This window comes from Chrysemys picta, chromosome 5 (genome assembly GCF_011386835.1).
Source record: "Chrysemys picta bellii isolate R12L10 chromosome 5, ASM1138683v2, whole genome shotgun sequence".
Lineage (NCBI taxonomy): Eukaryota > Metazoa > Chordata > Testudines > Emydidae > Chrysemys > Chrysemys picta.
Genome location: NC_088795.1, coordinates 97,217,188 through 97,236,688, shown reverse-complemented (window position 1 = coordinate 97,236,688; position 19,501 = coordinate 97,217,188). Strand labels below are relative to the sequence as shown.

Sequence of the window (19,501 nt, the reverse complement as noted above, 5' to 3'; positions counted from 1 at the left end):
AGGAATGGTGGTCAGGAAGCCAGTTATTTTATTCTTTCTTAAAGATGCCATTATATCTTTAACTTTCAAATGGACAGCCACCAATGACAGACAGAAGGGACCTGGGTTTAGCATCTCATCACATGGATGGCACCTTTAATGGTACAGCACAACCAGTGTCGCACTGTTTTGTCAGTAATGGGTAGATTCCCAAGTCTGGGTAGTCTTAAGCCCACAGCCTTCTGCTCCAGAGAATTTTACCAGCTGAGGCCGCAAAATATGCCAACATGTGGACGAAAGCCTAATTTAGGCTCATGAATGAAAATGTTGGCCAAATATTTTTTTCAGTGTAACATTCACTATCAGCTGCAAGTGCTTATTCACCTAATAAAACCCCTCTGGCACAGATCTTGTGGTGTACTGTGACTTTCTTCTTCAGAAGAATCAGTGGATAGTAGATACCTGTGCCAACCTGATACCATCTAATTACAAGGCCAGAGGGTACATATTTCAGTAGAACATTTTGAGATGTGGCAAGATCATATTCTTAGATTGAGAAGAAAGTGTCAGTCATTTATATGCATCAGTGAAGCATTTTGCCATTGCTTGAATGGAATTATTTAAATGATATATACCAACCTACTAAGAACCTTAAGAAATCTCATATTTACTAAAGATTGGTGGTAACATTTCAGCATTAATGATTCAAAATATTGTTCCAGACCATCAAATGCAGCAGATAAGATATTGTGCCTTAGCTCAAGTACAAAATATAAAGCCATATATTATTTGAAACACTCAGTACTGGGAAAAAGATAAGTACATTGAAAGACACAGGACTAAATTCAGAAGTGAACCAATTGGTGGTATAATTATACTGAGGTGTGAATGTAAGCTGATGTCACTTTCACACTGAGGGGGCAAAAAGACAGAGCTGTATCACAGGAATAGCAACCATCAGGAGGATGTATTGACAAGTAACGTAGACCAGCATTTGTATCTCCTCTGAATTTGGCCCACACAGAGCAGCAGTAAGCAAATATCTGTGTTACAAGGCTAGATAGCTCATAAGAAAATCATTCAAGGGCAGATTCTGATGTCCTTGTTCACACTGAACAGTTCCTTACTCTGCTAATGTTACCATTTATTTAAATGGGACCATTCAAGAAGTAAGAAATTATCTAATGTTAGTAAGGGTGGAAAAATAGGTTCTACGGGCACCTAGTAAAAACCATCATAAAATAGGTAAGAAAGAAGTCTGTAGGTTTGGGCAAACAGTGCTGAATAAAGATTATCCTGTTAACACCTGTAAGGGGTGAGTTACCTATTACTGCTTAGTAACTCATTTTAAAAATTCCTATATCAGATTTCAATCTAGAGAAAGCGAAAATTGAATGAGGACAGAACAGCTCCTGTGACTGGTAAGGGGACATGGACCCTTGAACTTCTAAGTAACTAGTCTGAGTCTATGCCAGGCCCAGTAGACAGAGATTGCAATATTATGTGGAGGATCTGAACACTCACACTACTCAGGGAATTTAATGACCTACTCATCATAAATGCTTAACATATTAAACACAGAAAATGCTGTATTTTGGTGTATCTCAGAGCACAATACATTATTCTCAAAGATATTCATGGAGTTTATAACAGATTACTGGTATTTATATGTGATGTTTACATGTTATTAAAAAAGGCATATTCTCCAATGCTTTGTGGTATTTAAACAGCATGATTCCTACTTTAGTGATAGGTGTGCAGCTAAACCATTGCACTTCACTGCTTTGAAAAATTTTCTCCAAAATATTAAAACATGAGGATTCCTGGATTTCATAACAGACTTTATCACACAATTACTTTGGCTATCGAACTTTTTTTAAAACAAAAGTTTCATGATGTTGTTATTTTATCTTTCTTCTCTTTACCATCTCTCTCTTCACTAGCTTGATTCACATTTTTCTGTTATCTCTTCTCACCAGCCTTCCTTCAATGCTCTGCAACTCAACTTTCCCCCCTCATTCTATTCCTCTCCCTTTTAAGTCTTTCCCTTGTTTCCTTGTCTCCATTGCTGTCTCCCCTGTCCCAAACTCACCTGCACCATCCTCTAACCCTATATCACAGTATTTCTCATGCTACTCCCAGTCCCCCTTGTCTGCTGATGATTGCATCTACTTCCAACAATGGCAGATCAGGGGAAGATGGTGCATGTGTAGGAACCCCAAATTGTGAGTGCTCCTCCATTCATTTTTCTCTCCTGACAGAGAAAATGGCAGATCTTACTAATCCCTGCTTCTTTGTGCTCATCCACTGTGATAGGCTACTGGGGCTTGCTGCCTGAAGTTATGTTGCTGCTGCCTTGAAGTCCCCAAATGAAATACAAGCTGTAGAGTTTGAGGCACTGGAGCAGCTACCGCATATGGACCCTTCCTTGGCAAATGGAAGCACTGCACTGCTAATTTAACATCTGTAAATAGTATAGAAGCTTATTTTTTTCTGATTCCATAAATCCCTCCCTGACACTGGTTCCGCGTGGGTGCCATCTCTGGAACTCAGTGCAGGTTCACTTGAAACTTGACCCAAGATTATGAGCTTTGGTGAACTGGATCCAACGTTTGAGTTGGTAATGATATCTCAAACCCAAATCAACTTCACTTTGCTTCAAGTTTCACCATAAAAGTTTTTCAAAAGGATGTTCAATGGACAGTACAAACCATTGCAGCTGAATCTTTCTAATGTATTACATTACCAGACCACCCTTGGCTGAATAACAGCTTTTTCATCTTTATTGACCCATGAATGAAATTAACACCCATTTATCAGGGGCGATGCTAGGGAGGGGCATGAATGGTCACATGCCCCTCCCAAGATGCTGGGGGTGGCACATTCCAGAGGGGGCAAGTGGGAAGCTGTCCCTGGCCTGTCCCACCCACCAGCTATGCTCAGGTACATGCCTGTCTGCTTGAGCTCATTGGAGTCACTGTGCCTGCCGCTGCCAGTGAGTAAGAAGGGGAGCTTATTTTTTGCAGTGACGGGGCAAAATAGGAGGGCTCAAGGGAGGAAGGGGAGCAGGGAGGAAGTAGGGGCCACCAGGGACACTGGGGATGATCATGGGGGGGACGGGAAGGCAGCATAGGCCAGGGCTGGGAGTCTGGTGGAGGGGAGGGGCAAGGAAGGAGCCATGTGGATGGCCTGGATGCTCCCTGGATGGGGGAGCGGCAGGGCCAGGGGCTAGCGATAGGGGTGAGGGGGTGTTTGGGGGAGGCAAAATCCATGGGGGATGGGGGATTTCTTTGGGAGAGAGGTTTCTTGGCCTGAGTTCCTCCTGCCACACAATAAGCTAGATGGAAATCCCTGATGTTCTTTTAGCAATGCATAAGATTCCCTTAAAGCCATAAGGGTAGGAAACAGGTATTTTACTTTAAATAAGGCCCTGCCTGAGTTCCAAATGTTGCATGAGTGCAGAATCAGACTCATATTTCATGAAAGGAAACCAAACTTCTCCTATGATCTGGGCCAGCCTACTAGTAGCTAGTGAGCACTTAAAACTCCAGTGCATCCTTCAAATGTTTGTTGATCTGAAATTCAAAGGAGGGGCAGGATGGACTTGTGGTTAAAACACTGGCTTCTCTTTATAAGACCTAAATATTACTATTATTTTGCCACAGACTTTCTTTATGCAAGTCACTTAATTTCTCTCTGCCTCAGTTTCCCTAAAATGGGGATACTTCTTAGCTAAGAAGGGCATGTGATGATGAACTTGTCTGTGAAACTTTGGAAGAATGTGCTATAGAAGGACAAAGTATTAAAATATTAGAGATGAGACTTTAAAGAATGGGTGCTAAAGTTAGGCACATAGGGCATTTGTCAAGGCTGTATCCGCACTTTGAACTTTAGGGTACAAATGTAGGGGCCTGCATGAAAACTTCTAAGCTTAACTACCAGCTTAGGTCTGGTCCGCTGCCACCATCCCAATGGATTCCCTCCCTGGGAAGCCTTGAGAAACCTTCCCTGGTGAATACAGATCCAAACCCCTTGGATCTTAAAACAAGGAGAAATTAACCATTCCCCTCCTTCCTCCCACCAACTCCTGGTGAATACAGATCCAACCCCCTTGGGATCTTAAAACAAGGAGAAATTAATCAGGTTTTTAATTAAAGAAAAAGGTAAAAATTATCTCTGTAAAATCAGTATGGAAAATAACTTTACAGGGTAATTAAACTTAAAGAGCTCAGAGGACTCCCCTCTAGTCTTAGGTTTAAAGTACAGCAAACAAAGATAAACACTTTAGTAAAAAGTACATTTACAAGTTGAGAAAACAAAGTAAAACTAAGATGCCTTGCCTGGCTTTTTACTTACAAGTTTGAAATAGGAGAGACTTGTTTAGAAAGATGAGGAGAACCTGGATTGATGTCTGGTCCCTCTCAATTCCTAGAGTGAACGAACTTCCAAGCAAAAAGCACAAACAAAAGCCTTCCCCCTCTCCCCCCCCAAGATTTGAAAGTATTTTGTCCCCTTATTGGTCCTTTGGTTAGATGCCAGCCAGGTTACCTGAGCTTCTTAACCCTTTACAGGGAAAAGGATTTTGGAGTCTCTGGCCAGGAGGGATTTAGTACTGTACACAGGACAGCTGTTACCCTTCCCTTTATAGTTATAACAGCATTACCTTGCATCACTGAACTCAAGGATACTGTTGCTGTTGATCTCAATGGGAACAGGATCAGAGCCCTAAATCCTTATTGAGGTTCTGGAGTAAGTGGCCCAGTTTTTCAAAGCCCCCATCAATTCCATTTTGAAAAACTGTGTCACGTAATTCAGAGCCTAATTGGGGCACATATTTAAAGGAGAAAAAAAGTCTTGGTCTGTGTCTGGAGGTTATTGCCTTCCTTGAGGCAACTATTATTGCTCTTTGGGCATTTAAGAAAAATCTGCAGCCAACACTTGTAGAACATTTAAGAGCAATTGTCATGCAAGGGTATGGAACTGAGTAACTGACATGTGAGCAATATCAAGGTAACTTGGTGCAAGTTACTCATTCTCCTTGATTATGAATGCAATTTGCATTTGAGTCATGCTTGCAAAATTGTTATGAAAATTTACCAGCGGAGGCATAAATTCTACTAATGTGAACTTACAATATTTTAATGAAAGCAATATTTTACTTGCTTGTTACCCTCAAAAAAATTTATTTACCATGCGTGTTTGGAGTTTTGCAAGGCAGAATCAAGTCAGACTATGGGAAATGCTTCAAGAATGAGTGCTAATCTACACTGTCAATGCTAAAGCACTGCCGTGGCAGTGCTGTAACGTGGCTTGTGTGGTCGCAGCAGAGCACTGGTAGAGAGCTTTCCCAGCACTCTAAAGAAACCACCTCCGTGATGGGCATAGATACCACTGTGCTGGTGCACTGTCTATATTGGCGCTTTACAGTGCTGAAACTTGCTGCGCTCCGGGGGGTGTTTTTTCACGCCCTTGACCTAGAAAGTTGCAGCGCTGTAAATTGCCAATGTAAACAAGCCCCAAATTAGCAGTTCCAGAGTTTTGTTACTGATAATGTGGCACTCCCTAAATTAGTAGATTAGGGCCCAATCCTTCAAACATTCCCACACATGTGCAAGGTTATTTACACAAGTAATCTTATTGAAATCAATTAGAGTATTGATGTGGAATGCAGCTAATGTTGGTACGTTGATTACTTGTGTGAGCACTATTTGCAGTGTTTCTACAATATGGTTTCAATCCAAGGACCCAATTCTGCACTTAATGGAGGAGTAAAATCTTTAGCAGAAGCCATGAAGAAGACTCTGCTGTCTTCCTCTTTAATTGCAATATAGCAAGATTTCTCCTGAGAGATTAATCTAAGGCATAGATAAGCTCTCATATGTGAAGATATTGAAAAGACTGGCATGTTTACTAGAGAGATGTGCTAGGATTTTCAGAAGAGCCCCAGGAGTTAGGCGCCCAACTCCCATTGAACTTCAATGAGATTTCAGTGTCTAACTTTCCTAGGCTCCTTTGAAAATCCTAGCTGAGATGGATGAGAGAGGACCTGATAATGTGTAGAAAACAATGAATGGTTCAGAGTAGGTAGATTGGGAACTTCTGTTCACCCTGCCTCATACTGTGAGAACAAGGGGATGTTAAATCAAATCAAAAGGCAAATTCAAATCTTGCAAAGGGAATTATATTTTCACACAATGCAAAACTAGCTTGTGGAACTCACTGCAATCTCATTGAGGCCAGAAGCTGAAAAGGAGTCCAAAAAGGATTAGACATTTATGGATAATAAGAATATCCAAGTTATAATAGTAATTATACGTTACAAGAAATACCCCGAGGAATTTTGGAAGGGATATAAACCCTTAACATGCTGTAGGGCATAAAATAATCTCTACTATTGGGGAATAGGAGTAAACTTTCCCTGAGGCACCTTACACGATAACTACCTACTGCAGGGTTTTTTGTATCTTGTTCTGAAGCATCTGGTACTGGTCACTGTTGATGACAGAATACTGGACTAAGTTGACCGCTGGTCTGATCCAGTCTGGGAATTTGGGAATTCCTGTATTTCTGTGTTCCTGTTATTAGAAACAAGTATGACAGATTTCTGGAGTCCATCTAGATTTAAAATTGAGGGTGTTCAGTTATATGTATGTAAAATAGCCATTAAATTAACCCTATGCAATATGAATTCTTTAACCAACTTACGTATTAAAAATAAAGCAAAACAAAAAAACAAAATAAAAAAATTAAAATTTTAGTAAACTAAGCAGCATCTGTTGTTCATCTTGTTAAACTGCCATCTTCACAATAAATCCTGAATTGCACTGTTTATATTACTGAATGCTGGAGGCAGGGTCAGAAAAGGTGGGTAAATATGCATTTATTTTGTGGATTTCTAATAGTGCAGTACAGTGCTGCATTTAATTGTATGTTACCAGCTGCCTCATCATTCAGTTTATTTTTACTTTTTCTGTAAATGAAATATTCCTTTTATTACAAGTCAAAAACTCAGGAGTTAATGGGATATTCACAGTTAACAGCAGGCTACATCTTTCTATATAGTTCAAGTGTGTTGTTCACTTTGAGCCTTTTAAGGTATGGGTCCTCAACCTCATATAGACTCACCCCACTAATGTGAAGAAATATAGGCCTATAACAGAGGTGGGCAAACTACGGCCCATGAGACTGTCCTGCCTGGCCCCTGAGCTCCTGGCCCAGGAGGCTAGCCCCCGGCCCCTCCCCTGATGTCCTCCCTCCCCCACAGCCTCAGCTTGCTTGCTCCACCACTGACACAATGCTCTGGGCAGTGGGGCTGTGAGCTCCTGGGGCAGCGAGCTCCTGGGGCAGCGCAGCTGTAGCGCCACCAGTGCTCCAAGCAGCGTGGTAAGGGGGCAGAGAGCAGGGGGGGGGTTGGCTAGAGGGCAGGGGAGTTCGGGATGGTGGTCAGGGGGTGGGGGTGTGGATAGGGGTCAGGGTGGTCGGGGGGGGCACAGGGGGTTGAATGGGGGCCGTGGTCCCAGGGGGGCCATCAGGAATGAGAAGAGGGGTTGGATGGGGGTAGTGGGAGTCCGGGGGCGGTCAGGGGACAGGGAATGGGGGGCTAGGGGTGGATGGGGCAGGGGTCCTGGGGGGGGGCATCAGGTAATGGGGGAGTTGGATGGGGCAGATAGGAGGTGGGGGCCAGGCCACAACCCCCTCCGCTAACCAGCCCTCCATACAATTAACGAAACCCGATGTGGCCTTCAGGCCAAAAAGTTTGCCTGCCACAGCCTTAATGTTTAACTATGATTTGATGCACTCTTGTGTTCTGTGTATGACAGAGCCATTGAGCTTCCTTATGCTACACAGAACAGTTCTGTGCACTCGAGTTCTCTTGTGCATTTAGATATCCTTTCCAATTAACAGACTGAACATGAGAGTTCCTTCAGGCCTGAGCTCAATAGAACCATCCAGTGTCTTGTTTGATCTCAGGAGCACTAAAGAATAATTTTCCAGTCCTGGGTGGTGTTCCATAAATGCCTGTCAGCTTTATTTTGCTCTTGTCAAAGCATCTGTTATAGGGGTACACATATGTGGTAATTGTTCCAGCTTAAAAATAAACCATACAAATTCCTACTACTGCTAACAACAGGGAGTATCTCTGCAGACATTTTTCTACTAGATGCTCTTTTTAGGTGTTTCTATATCTGAGGGAGAACACAATTTCCCAAATAGGGAGAGAGAGGAATAAATTACTTTTGTGTCTCCTGCTTGTGAATGGACCAGACCACTTACAGCAATTCTGGAAAAAATACTTTCTCCTGGGGTCTTTCTGGAGCACAAACTGCTTGATCAATAATGATTTGCTAAATTTCCAGTATACATGAAAAATCTAAGGTTGGCTGTACAGTAATATTTCCTGAAAGCAGGGTTGCAAAAGTGCTTACATTTTTTATTAAGATGGCCACCATCCAAGTCCTGCTTTACACCAGGCCTGTGACAGTCAGTCTGGAATTCCCTACGGGTCTAGGAGTCCTGCATTCCTCTCCAGGTGGGCAGAAATGTAGGATCACGGCTAAAGGCACAATGTCTATTTGAAAATCACATTTCTGTCTGAAAACTTTGTATCTACTATAGTAACAAGCTAACAAGATTACGAAAACCAAAAAAGATTAGGGTGTGGGTGTGGCGGGGGCAGGGAAAGAATCTCCTTTACTTTTTTTTCAGTTTGTTTATTTTATGTATTAATGATACTTTGTGTATAGTCAGTTTCACAGCGTCCCTGTAAGGTCTGTTAGGGCTAAATTGTGAAAGGTCATTTTCTGAACTGCTTTTCCATTAATTTATTTTTTTGCTTCCATTAGTTTATTACAGTTCTACTGACATGTGAGACTAACAGATAAGAACCTACTTTTACAACTCAGCAAAGCAAAGATACAGGGATATTGATTCAGAATAGAGTTCTGCTGACTTCCTGCAAAGGTTTATTTCTATAGTACATATCATGGGTTACTATCCTTCAAACTGGGTAACAAAATAGGAATTAGTACTAATAAGAGAAAAGAGAATTGAACTTCCACATTTTCTGTATATTTACATGTAGGATTTTGAATTATCAAGTGCAGCTACAGAAGGCAAAAGTATAGTGCAAAGAGGAAAAAGCTTAATGTCCCAATGCCAAGTACAGTCAGTCTCTATCTCAGAAAGCCATTTGAAGAAATCTTACTAAAATGTCCTAAATTCCTATTTATCTTGTGCCCTTGGTACATCTTTGCAGCACAAACAAGTGTGCTTCTTCATTACCCCATTAGGCAAAATAAAGAAACATAAAAGCAGATGCAGACACATAAACCTGCCTAATCTGTGATCGCTCCAAATAGTCTTTCAGCTCTCCACTTTCCCCATGTCTCTGTTGACTTGTATGCTGCTAAAACACCTCTAGTGCTGATGCTAATCCAGATAATGACCCTTTGTTTCAATCCCATCTGCTGTGACTGGGAACCACTAGCACTAGAAATTAGAGCTTTGTGGTCACTGGAATTTCCAGCAAATGTTGCATTTCTTCCTCTCCCCCCCCCAAAAAAATCATTCCAAATCAGAACAGAACACAGGATATGCAAAATTTTCCATGGGAGAGACTTTCAAAAAATCTTTTCTTCCAAAATGTTTTAAAAAAAATATTTCCAGTCCAAGCTCAATGTACTCCCAGACTCTGCAGCAACCCACCTCACAGGGTGCTGGGGTGCATAATACCTGGGAAGCCCCAGCTCTGTGGCACCAGTCTACCCAGGAGCCAGGAAGCTCTGGGATCCCTGGCTCCCAATCTCCCTCAAAAGGCAGGCTACCAAAGAGCAAGAGAAGTGGGTGGGCAAGCTGGCAGCAGGCGGGTTGGCTTGCTTAGTTTCCACCTAAAGTTTCAATAGAAGCAACATGTTCATGGGAATGTTTTGATTCTGCCAAATCAGCATTTTCCAATGGGAAAGCAATTCCACTGGAAAGCGTTTGACCAGGTTTATTCGAGATGATGATTCTGGCTCCTGTTCATTATGACAATGCCACCAAGATCTAACATGACTTTATTCTTTTCATGTTGGAAAACATCATTTGTGAGAACCAAAGTTCTTTCACTTCCAGTCTTTCCAGTGAGGTATATGTGAAGGTTATTTTTGCCTCTGGGATTGTGAATTAGCACTGTTAAAGAAATCTTTGGAATTAGCATTTCTATTCGTTCAAAAATAGCTCATTGCTCAACTCCCCCCCCCTTTTGTCCTGTGCATAAGTAGCTGTTTCCGCCCCCCCATCCACCCCAAACTGTGCAATGTGCTATACATCTGCTTTGAAGTAATTCTCCATTTTTTATTAATTTTGCAAATCTTTTGGACTTTGGCATCAGCTCTTCTGCTCCATAGGGAATGTGCAAAATAGCTGCTAGTAATAGTATAATACCCATAAAGGAGGAGAATATAATTTAAAAGACAAAGGTGACAGATGAGGCTTACTGAAATATTTTGGACCATTACTGTAGAATATTGAATGGTTCAATAAGGGACAAGCTATTCCTCTCATTCAGGAGATGTGAAAAAAGCTAAGGAAGAGTTAATTGCTTCAGAAGAGGTATAGTAGATTCTAGTGACAGAATACAGGCCAGTGAGTAATAGATCAATTTTTACACTAACTTTTCCTACAAACAGAAGAGCCAAGAAGTATAATCAGAGAGAAAGAACCTTTGGCTCCTTTATGGGATGGTGCCCTGGGATGGTGGGTAGGAAATTGGTAAATTCCATATTTTTGAAGCATCCCTTTGGTGATCTGGAAGACCTGAAAGTTCTTCTTGAGGACTCTCCTTAACTACAAATTAAACCCTTTAAAAATCTAAGTAAAATAAATTTGCTGCCAGTGACATTTTTGTGCATTTGACTAGTAAGATAAATCATGACTTCATTATCTACCAACACTTCCAATGTTGTTTGTCCCAGACTGACTGCAATTTTACCTTTGCAGTTAAGTTACACAATTCAAAAATGAATAATCACCCATCAAGAATCATTTTCTACAAATTGCTACAGGATGATTTAAGTCTCTGTTTTGTAGTGTTTCCTAACTTGTGGCTTTACTGCTGTAACATTGCTAAAATAATCAAACCTTCTTGTGTTGGCTCTTGCAACGCGTAACTAAAAAGGCTTGGGAGTTCATTTTGCTTTAATTAATAACCTAGGAGTTTTACTATTTATCCAGTGTTTGTCTGAACTTAATATCTCTTTGATATACAATAGTGGTTCTTAGACATTATTATAAAGGCAAGCCATTTTTTTAAAGAGGGGAGACCCTCTCACATACTCTCTCTTTCAACTTCTATTGACTACAATGGGGTTTGGATCTGACCCTTATTCTAAATTTACCATTTTAAAAGGTAAAACTGTTGGTTGAATCCTCAGCAAAAACCAGGAAGTACTGAGTTGCCGCTCAAGAGATGCGAGTCCTTTTCAGTTAGACAAAATTGTCTGCCTCTCTTTTGCATCTTTTTTTTCCTGGCAATAGCATTGGCTTTTCATGAGGAATCATGATAGCAAGGACTATAGCAGGGGTAGTCAATTATTTTTTGTCAAGGTCCAAATTTCTTGGTCAAGGTATAGTCAAAGTCCAGACTCCAGAGAAAATAATAATAAGCAAATAAAAAGATTTTGGGGGTCTCTTCAAAAGTGTCTGGCAGTCCAGATTTGGCCCGCAATCCGCCTATTGACTGCCCCTGTACGAAAGGTGCATTAATGTGAGATCAAGGCATCACTGGCTATATGGATCCCCAGTCCCATCCGGTTGGGGAAGAACAAAACAGTATTTGGTATAGGATCTGGCAAATCCCCAAAACGTGGATTAATCTCATACCTAGATGAAGGTCATAGCTGCATAACTGGGGATTTGTGCTTTTAGAGACTGGAACTAGTGGGACCTATTCATCAGTGTTCAAAGTTGCTTGCACCACTGTGCAAAGCCACCATAAATCCTCTTAATTGGGCCCCTGCATGGCAATCACACCTCATCCTCTTCCATACTTATGTTTGAGGGGGGGAAAAAAAACAAAACAACAATTTTGGAAAAGAGGTTAAGATGTGCTTACTGCTTAAATAACATTTCAAAAGAACAGAATAATCTGAAAGATACTGGTCCAGCCATGAAATAAATGCAACTACTAACATTTTATTTACTGGAGTGGACAATAAAAACATTCTGTTTTTCAGGTGTCTACAGTTCTAGAATTTGGTCGCATTGTAATTTACACTACCAGCCTTCGTGTGGTGAGAACCACGTTTGAAAGATGCGAGCTAGTAAGAAAGATCTTCCAAAATCACAGAGTGAAATTTGAAGAAAAAAACATTGCTCTGAACAGCGACTATGGAAAAGAACTAGAAGAAAGATGCAGGAGGGTGTGTGAAATTCCATCACTACCTGTTGTCTTTATTGATGGCCAATATCTTGGGGTAAGTTCTGCACAAGTTTAAATTTCACTCTGTAGTCGTGGTTGTAGATCCTAACCAATAAGAATGGGAAATTATTTTATTTTATTATTTGTATTATAGGAGCAATCAAGGATTGGGGCCCTATTGTGCTAGGCTCTGTACAGATATACAGCAAAACATGGTCCCTGTCCCAAAGAGCCCACAGTCTAGGTTACTACAAGATGCAACAGGTGGATAAAACAAACAGGAAAAAGTTGGGGGGCATGATTAAGTAACAAAGAAATGAACAAAGTTATGCTCAGCCTCTGAAGAAATCATAGAATCATAGAATCATAGAATATCAGAGTTGGAAGGGACCTCAAGAGGTCATCTAGTCCAACCCCCTGCTCAAAGCAGGACCAATTCCCAGCTAAATCATCCCAGCCAGGGCTTTGTCAAGCCGGGCCTTAAAAACCTCCAAGGAAGGAGACTCCACCACCTCCCTAGCTAACGCATTCCAGTGTTTCACCACCCTCCTAGTGAAATAGTTTTTCCTGATATCCAACCTGGACCTCCCCCACCGCAACTTGAGACCATTGCTCCTTGTTCTGTCATCTGCCACCACTGAGAACAGCTGAGCTCCATCCTCTTTGGAACCCCCCTTCAGGTAGTTGAAGGCTGCTATCAAATCCCCCCTCATTCTTCTCTTCTGGAGACTAAACAATCCCAGTTCTCTCAGCCTCTCCTCATAAGTCATGTGCTCCAGACCCCTAATCATTTTTGTTGCCCTCCGCTGGACTCTTTCCAATTTTTCCACATCCTTCTTGTAGTGTGGGGCCCAAAACTGGACACAGTATTCCAGATGAGGCCTCACCAATGTCGAATAAAGGGGAACGATCACGTTCCTCGATCTGCTGGCAATGCCCCTACTTATACAGCCCAAAATGCCGTTAGCCTTCTTGGCAACAAGAGCACACTGTTGACTCATATCCAGCTTCTCGTCCACTGTGACCCCTAGGTCCTTTTCAGCAGAACTGCTACCTAGCCATTCGGTCCCTAGTCTGTAGCAGTGCATGGGATTCTTCCGTCCTAAGTGCAGGACTCTGCACTTGTCCTTGTTGAACCTCATCAGGTTTTTTTCGGCCCAATCCTCTAATTTGTCTAGGTCCCTCTGTATCCGATCCCTACCCTCTAGTGTATCTACCACGCCTCCTAGTTTAGTGTCATCTGCAAACTTGCTGAGAGTGCAGTCCACACCATCCTCCAGATCATTAATAAAGATATTAAACAAAACCGGCCCCAGGACCGACCCTTGGGGCACTCCACTTGAAACCGGCTGCCAACTAGACATGGAGCCATTGATCACTACCCGTTGAGCCCAACGATCTAGCCAGCTTTCTATCCACCTTACAGTCCATTCATCCAGCCCATACTTCTTTAACTTGGTGGCAAGAATACTGTGGGAGACAGTATCAAAAGCTTTGCTAAAGTCAAGAAATAACACATCCACTGCTTTCCCCTCATCCACAGAGCCAGTTATCTCATCATAGAAGGCAATTAGGTTAGTCAGGCACGACTTCCCCTTCGTGAATCCATGCTGACTGTTCCTGATCACTTTCCTTTCCTCTAAATGTTTCATAATTGATTCCTTGAGGACCTGCTCCATAATTTTTCCAGGGACTGAGGTGAGGCTGACTGGCCTGTAGTTCCCCGGATCCTCCTTCTTCCCTTTTTTAAAGATGGGCACTACATTAGCCTTTTTCCAGTCATCTGGGACCTCCCCCGATCGCCATGAGTTTTCAAAAATAATGGCTAATGGCTCTGCAATCTCACCCGCCAACTCCTTTAGCACCCTCGGATGCAGCGCATCCGGCCCCATGGACTTGTGCACGTCCAAATAATTCATCTTTACAGTTCAAACCATAAGGATATAAGGAAATGGGCTTCATATCACATTTATGAAAGCTAATATACTCAATAATCAGTTCTGAGAATAGTCAGCATTAGATTATTAAATAGCAATCTCTGTATTTAAATATAAAGTTGTTCTATGAGTTTGGGGCTCAGTTCCTTCAATTTAGGTGCAGTTTTGCACTCTTCTACATCATGCACATAATTAGTTAAATTCCCTTTATTTGCATACAAGTTGCTACTTCTTCATTTTATGTATGGAGGAGGACAGCTGCATAATCCTGAATCAGAATGGAGGGAGGTGAAAAAAGAGCAATGTACTATTCTGTTGAGACCTAAAGGCCAAATGGATTTTTTTTTAATCCAGACTCAGATTCTCAAGCCATGGGGCTAAAGGTTCACAAATGTTTGAAACCAGGTTTTGGTTTGGGTTCATCTCCACTGTTCAAAACACATTTCTTACTTAGAATGATTTTTAAAGTATTTACTTTATAGTTATGGAGAGACCTCAAGAAGAACTTTCAGTTCTTCCACATCACTGAAGGGTTGCAAAGGTTGATGTTTTCCAAAGGAATGTGAATAGGAGAAGCAAAAAACAGAAGCTTGGGATGTCAAAAAACTTATTCTTTATGTATATATGAATAAGGTGTTAAGGAACCAGTAACCATCACTAGAGGTGAGATAGTGACTTGACAGACAAACTAAGTTGTTTGTGTTGCTAAACACTTAAAAAACAACAACAACAAACAACAACAACTAAAGATGTATTTGATGAAAATAAATGGAATAGACAAACAGGAGATCCTTGATATTGGAGCTGAGCTAATACTGGAAAAAAATAAAAATAAAAAAATCCACAAATATGCATTTGAATTTGCTCAGACTGTGTTTATGGTCTATTGCTGTTGGCTTTCTCAGAATAGTCTAGCAGATGAGATTGCTGCCAGGCATGTTCACCAAAACAGCCATATGTTGAATCAAAATATGTATTCAACTTTCTTTAAAAAGACACTTTGCCAAGTTTTCTTGAGTAACCCTAAAAATCAGTAGAGACTTTCTCCTGGTGCTTAACCGAATGTATTTGGAGACTGAAAAAAAAATAATTGACAAGCTAAGGTATCTTATTCTCCACAAACTAAGATTGTGTTGTATTGGCAGACTGCTTTATTTCAGTGGCTCCCACTTAAATCCAGTAGTCAAAATAGTGCTCTGTTCATTTTCCTTCAAATTGCTAGTTTAAGGAAGAGATACCCCTGGGACAAGTGAGCCTATTTGTGGAAAGTTTGAATGGTCCACACATTTCAATCTGAACAGCAGTGGTAATAGTACTGTTGACATAGGTGGGTAGTAAATAAAATGAGGTCTTTATTGTGCTTCTCCTGCAGCCACCCTCTTCTGTCTAGGCTGTAGATTGAATTCATTACATCAACACAGCAGAGAGGCCAAAAGATTGCTTTCTTGCTATCAGACAAATAAGGTGGATCATGAGGTCTAGGAAAAGGACTTCTGTGAGAGAGTGTTTCAGATACAAGAGAAACAGATACAAGTCTTGTAACATTTTTTCAATTATGTTCTAAATGGTCTAGGTGTTGTGACAAAGTTCCTCCTCTATCTTGGTGGGTCCTGCACTTATTGGCGGATTTTCTTGCCTCAGAGATTCACCATGTGGGTTGGGGAACAGCCCAGAGACCTTCCCCTCTGGAAGAACCCACAGTCCAGGTCAATTGGGAAGTTTGGGGGGAACCTAGGCCCACCCTCTACTCCAGGTTCCAACCCTGTGGACTGCAGCTGTCTATAGTGCCTCCTGTAACAGCTGCATGATGGCTACAACTCCCTGGGCTACTTCCCCATGGCCTCCTCCAAACACCTTCCTTATTCTCACCACAGGACCTTCCTCTTGGTGTCTGATAATGCTTGTGCTCCTCAGTCCTCCAGCAGCACACACACCCTATCTCCTTGCACCTCTCAGCTCCTCACACCACAAACTGAAGTGAGTTCCTTTTAAAACCCGGGTGCCCTGATTAGCCTGCCTTAATTGATTCTAGCAGCTTCTTCTTAATTGGCTCCAGGTGTCCTAATTAGCCTGCCTGCCTTAACTGGTTCTAGCAGGTTCCTGATTACTCTAGTGCAGCCCCTGCTCTGGTCACTCAGGGAACAGAAAACTACTCATCCAGTGACCAGTATATTTGTCCTCTACCAGACTTCTGTACCGCACTGGTCTGGGTCTGTCACAGTGTCATGGAATAATCTGATTAAATCTGAGATATCTCCTCTAACATTTACCCAAGGCCGGCCTGCCTCTCTGTGAAACTGAAGTATACCCTCTGATTTTTCACTCTGTTTCAATAGCTCAGCATTTTCAGCAAGAAGGTGATACAAAAAAGGAATTGTAGCATTTGTTTATCCTTTTCCAAGGGCATTCAGAACTGTCTGAGACCTGTCGTATGTAAAGTCCTAGGGGTTTTTTGTGGAAGGAGCGGGGAGAAAAAGTTGTATGTAAAATATGCAAAGTGGCTCGTTGAATGATATTTTGCAAATTAAAGTAGAACTTATTGAATAATTTTCATATGAAATATTTGATTAATTTTATTCCATTATTCGTTCATCTTAGAGATCTGATTGAAGAAATTGAGTTATATATCCATTTAATCAATTTCACTTTTTAAAAATAATATTATATTTCTCCCCTTCTTTTGGCCAGTTCTAATGGAGTGGCAGGTTTAAGAATTAGATTTTTATTTGCTTTATGCTCTATGAAGATTTACTGATGATGATGATGACAACATTTAAATTTATGTAGTTCTTTAAGAAAATACCAATTGTAAAATGTAGTTTTATTATAAACTAAGTAGTGATGGTTGCACTGTTACTATCATTGCAGCAAATTTCTATGATTACCCTACTCAAATGCTTTTGTATTTTGCAACAGCGAAACTATTCTATGGCTTTCCTTTGGTGGTATGAATGGTGAATGCCCTTACAGCCATTGTCCCACTAACATGAGTGTGGTGTAACTATTATACATCTGTTACCAGAACAAGCCTCTAGTGTTTTTTCCCCACCTACTTTCCCCCTTTTGCAGAGGTCGGCACTCCTAAAGGGTAGGCTTTAATAATATCTTTTTAAAGACCAATAAGCCAGCAATTTAGCTTTTTGAAGACTAAATTTAGGTTCTCCTTTCCTAGACTATGTAACAATATTACATTCACAGTTTTCTCCTTTTGTTGCAAGCTTCCCAGCCATTTGAACATCTCTGACTACTGCCTGTTACAATGGGTGAGATCAACTGTCCAACAGTAGGATCCTGTGAATGTGTAAAGATGAATACTTGACTCTGTCCCCAGCTCCCATGTATTGTGTCCCTACCCACCCCCACCCCCAGCCCCTTAAGAAAAAACTGCATCTTGTAGTTGAATTAATTCCTCTGTGCTGGGAAAACCCTCCTCAAAGATGGCGGAGGAGATGGGAGTTGGGTTATTAACTTTATGAGGGATAATTTTAGGAGCAAGGAAAGGGACTCATTCTGTAGGCTAAACAGGGTCAAGATGTCCTTGAGTTTGCCATTTTAGTTTGGGCCTCTTATTTCTTATAAACCCACTCTTTTCAGTCAGTAGTTACTATTGCCACCCAACCCCCTGCCTCATTTAAGGTTGTAATAAGGTTATTTGTCTTTATACAAAGTGATATAAGCCAGTGTCTACTCCCTGAAACAAGCAACATGCATTTTAATATGGACAAATGCAAGGTCATGCATCCAAGAACCAAGACTGTAAATCATATTTCCAGGATGAGGGATTTTATCATGCAAAACAGTGACTCAGGAAAGGACCTATAGGTCATAGTGAATAATGAACTGAACATGAGCTGGTATGGCTATGAGGGTGTATACAGGGGATATAGAGTCATAGTGGGAAGGTGGTATTATGTCTATACTTGGTGAGATCATTTCTGGAATACCATGTCATGGCTGGTGTCCACACTTTGAAAAATTGGAAAGGGTTCAAAAAAAGAGCAACAAGAATTATTCAAGGTCTAGAAAGCCTGCCTTACAGTGAGAGATTTAAGAAGCTCAACCCAATTATATTATCAAAGACAAGGTTAATAGGTGACTTGATCATGGCCTATGAGTGCCTCCATTGAGAATATTTCTGATAGTAGAAAGCTATTTAACTTAGCAGACAAAGGCATAACAAGATTCAATGGCAGGAAGTTGAAGCTAGATAAATTCAAACTGAAAATAAGATACAGCAATGGTAATTAATCATTGGAACAATTTATCCAGGAATGTGGTGGATTATTCATATTAATATCAGCCATCTTTTATAAAAGACATGCTTTAGTTCAGTGAGAAATTAGGATCTTTGTTACGCTGGAGGTCAGACTCTATGATCATAAAGGTACCCTTGGGCCTTATAATCTATAGATCCATGAAACGACAAGTGTTGCCTTCATAAACTGAAAAGTCCAGCAGTAACTGCTGAATCTTGGTCTCCTGGAATTGTTTAATGGTAATCTGAGAAGCAGATATTCTATAAAAGGGAGCTTGCTGGGCTAACTCTTACAGATACTTTACTCTTTCATGAGATTACCAGTGTTTCATATACTACAGTTTGTGAACTGTGGGTAATACTAAGCATCGCTTGCTTTGCGACACGCATCCCATTCAGCCCTCCAAAAGGAGTAAACATGCACTCACCTGTGGAATTAAGATACTTGGCCAAAAATCAAAGAAGTTATCCTGGATTAATGGCAGCATAAGAAACCAGAATTTGGCACAATGACCTTAATAAAATAAACATCTTCAGTGAATATCATGACTTGCTGCACTCAAGCTCCCCCTATATTTCTCTTCTCAATGACAGATTTGACATCAGTACAAATGTTCTTTCTTATTTGCTGGATGGGGATAAACCTGCCAAAAGCCAAGCAAATAGTAAGAATGTATATGAAAAAAGAGTGTCATTTTAAGGTGTTATAGAATCTGAGCCCAACAGTCAAGTCGGCAATCCAGAGAGATGGACCAAAATAAGAAAGAATATGCTTTTGGGCAGAGGAGTCAGTCCTTACTCTACGAATGTAAAAGCAGATTTATAGACTGAAGAGCAAGATTGCTTAGAATGCAGGGGTTGTTTTACCAGGGCAACTAACTACCACACCAAGAGATGTCATGTTAAAGGTGTTTCTTCTACTATTATGGA

At 41.0% G+C, this 19,501-nt stretch overlaps 1 protein-coding gene across 2 annotated transcripts in view; it reads left to right on the top strand.

Moving 5' to 3' along the window:
• GRXCR1 (glutaredoxin and cysteine rich domain containing 1) overlaps positions 1–19,501 on the top strand; it is a 67,137-nt gene that overhangs the window by 33,423 nt on the left and 14,213 nt on the right. Inside the window, exon 3 of one of the 2 annotated variants that reach the window (XR_010601484.1) lies at positions 12,195–12,333. Coding sequence is in view for 1 of the 2 variants with exons in the window: in XM_024107224.3 (XP_023962992.1) it covers positions 12,195–12,434 (240 nt within the window). In the remaining variant the exon portion in view is untranslated. Of the gene's footprint in view, positions 1–12,194; positions 12,435–19,501 lie in introns of those variants that run through there. The other variant, XM_024107224.3, reaches the window with a different exon arrangement.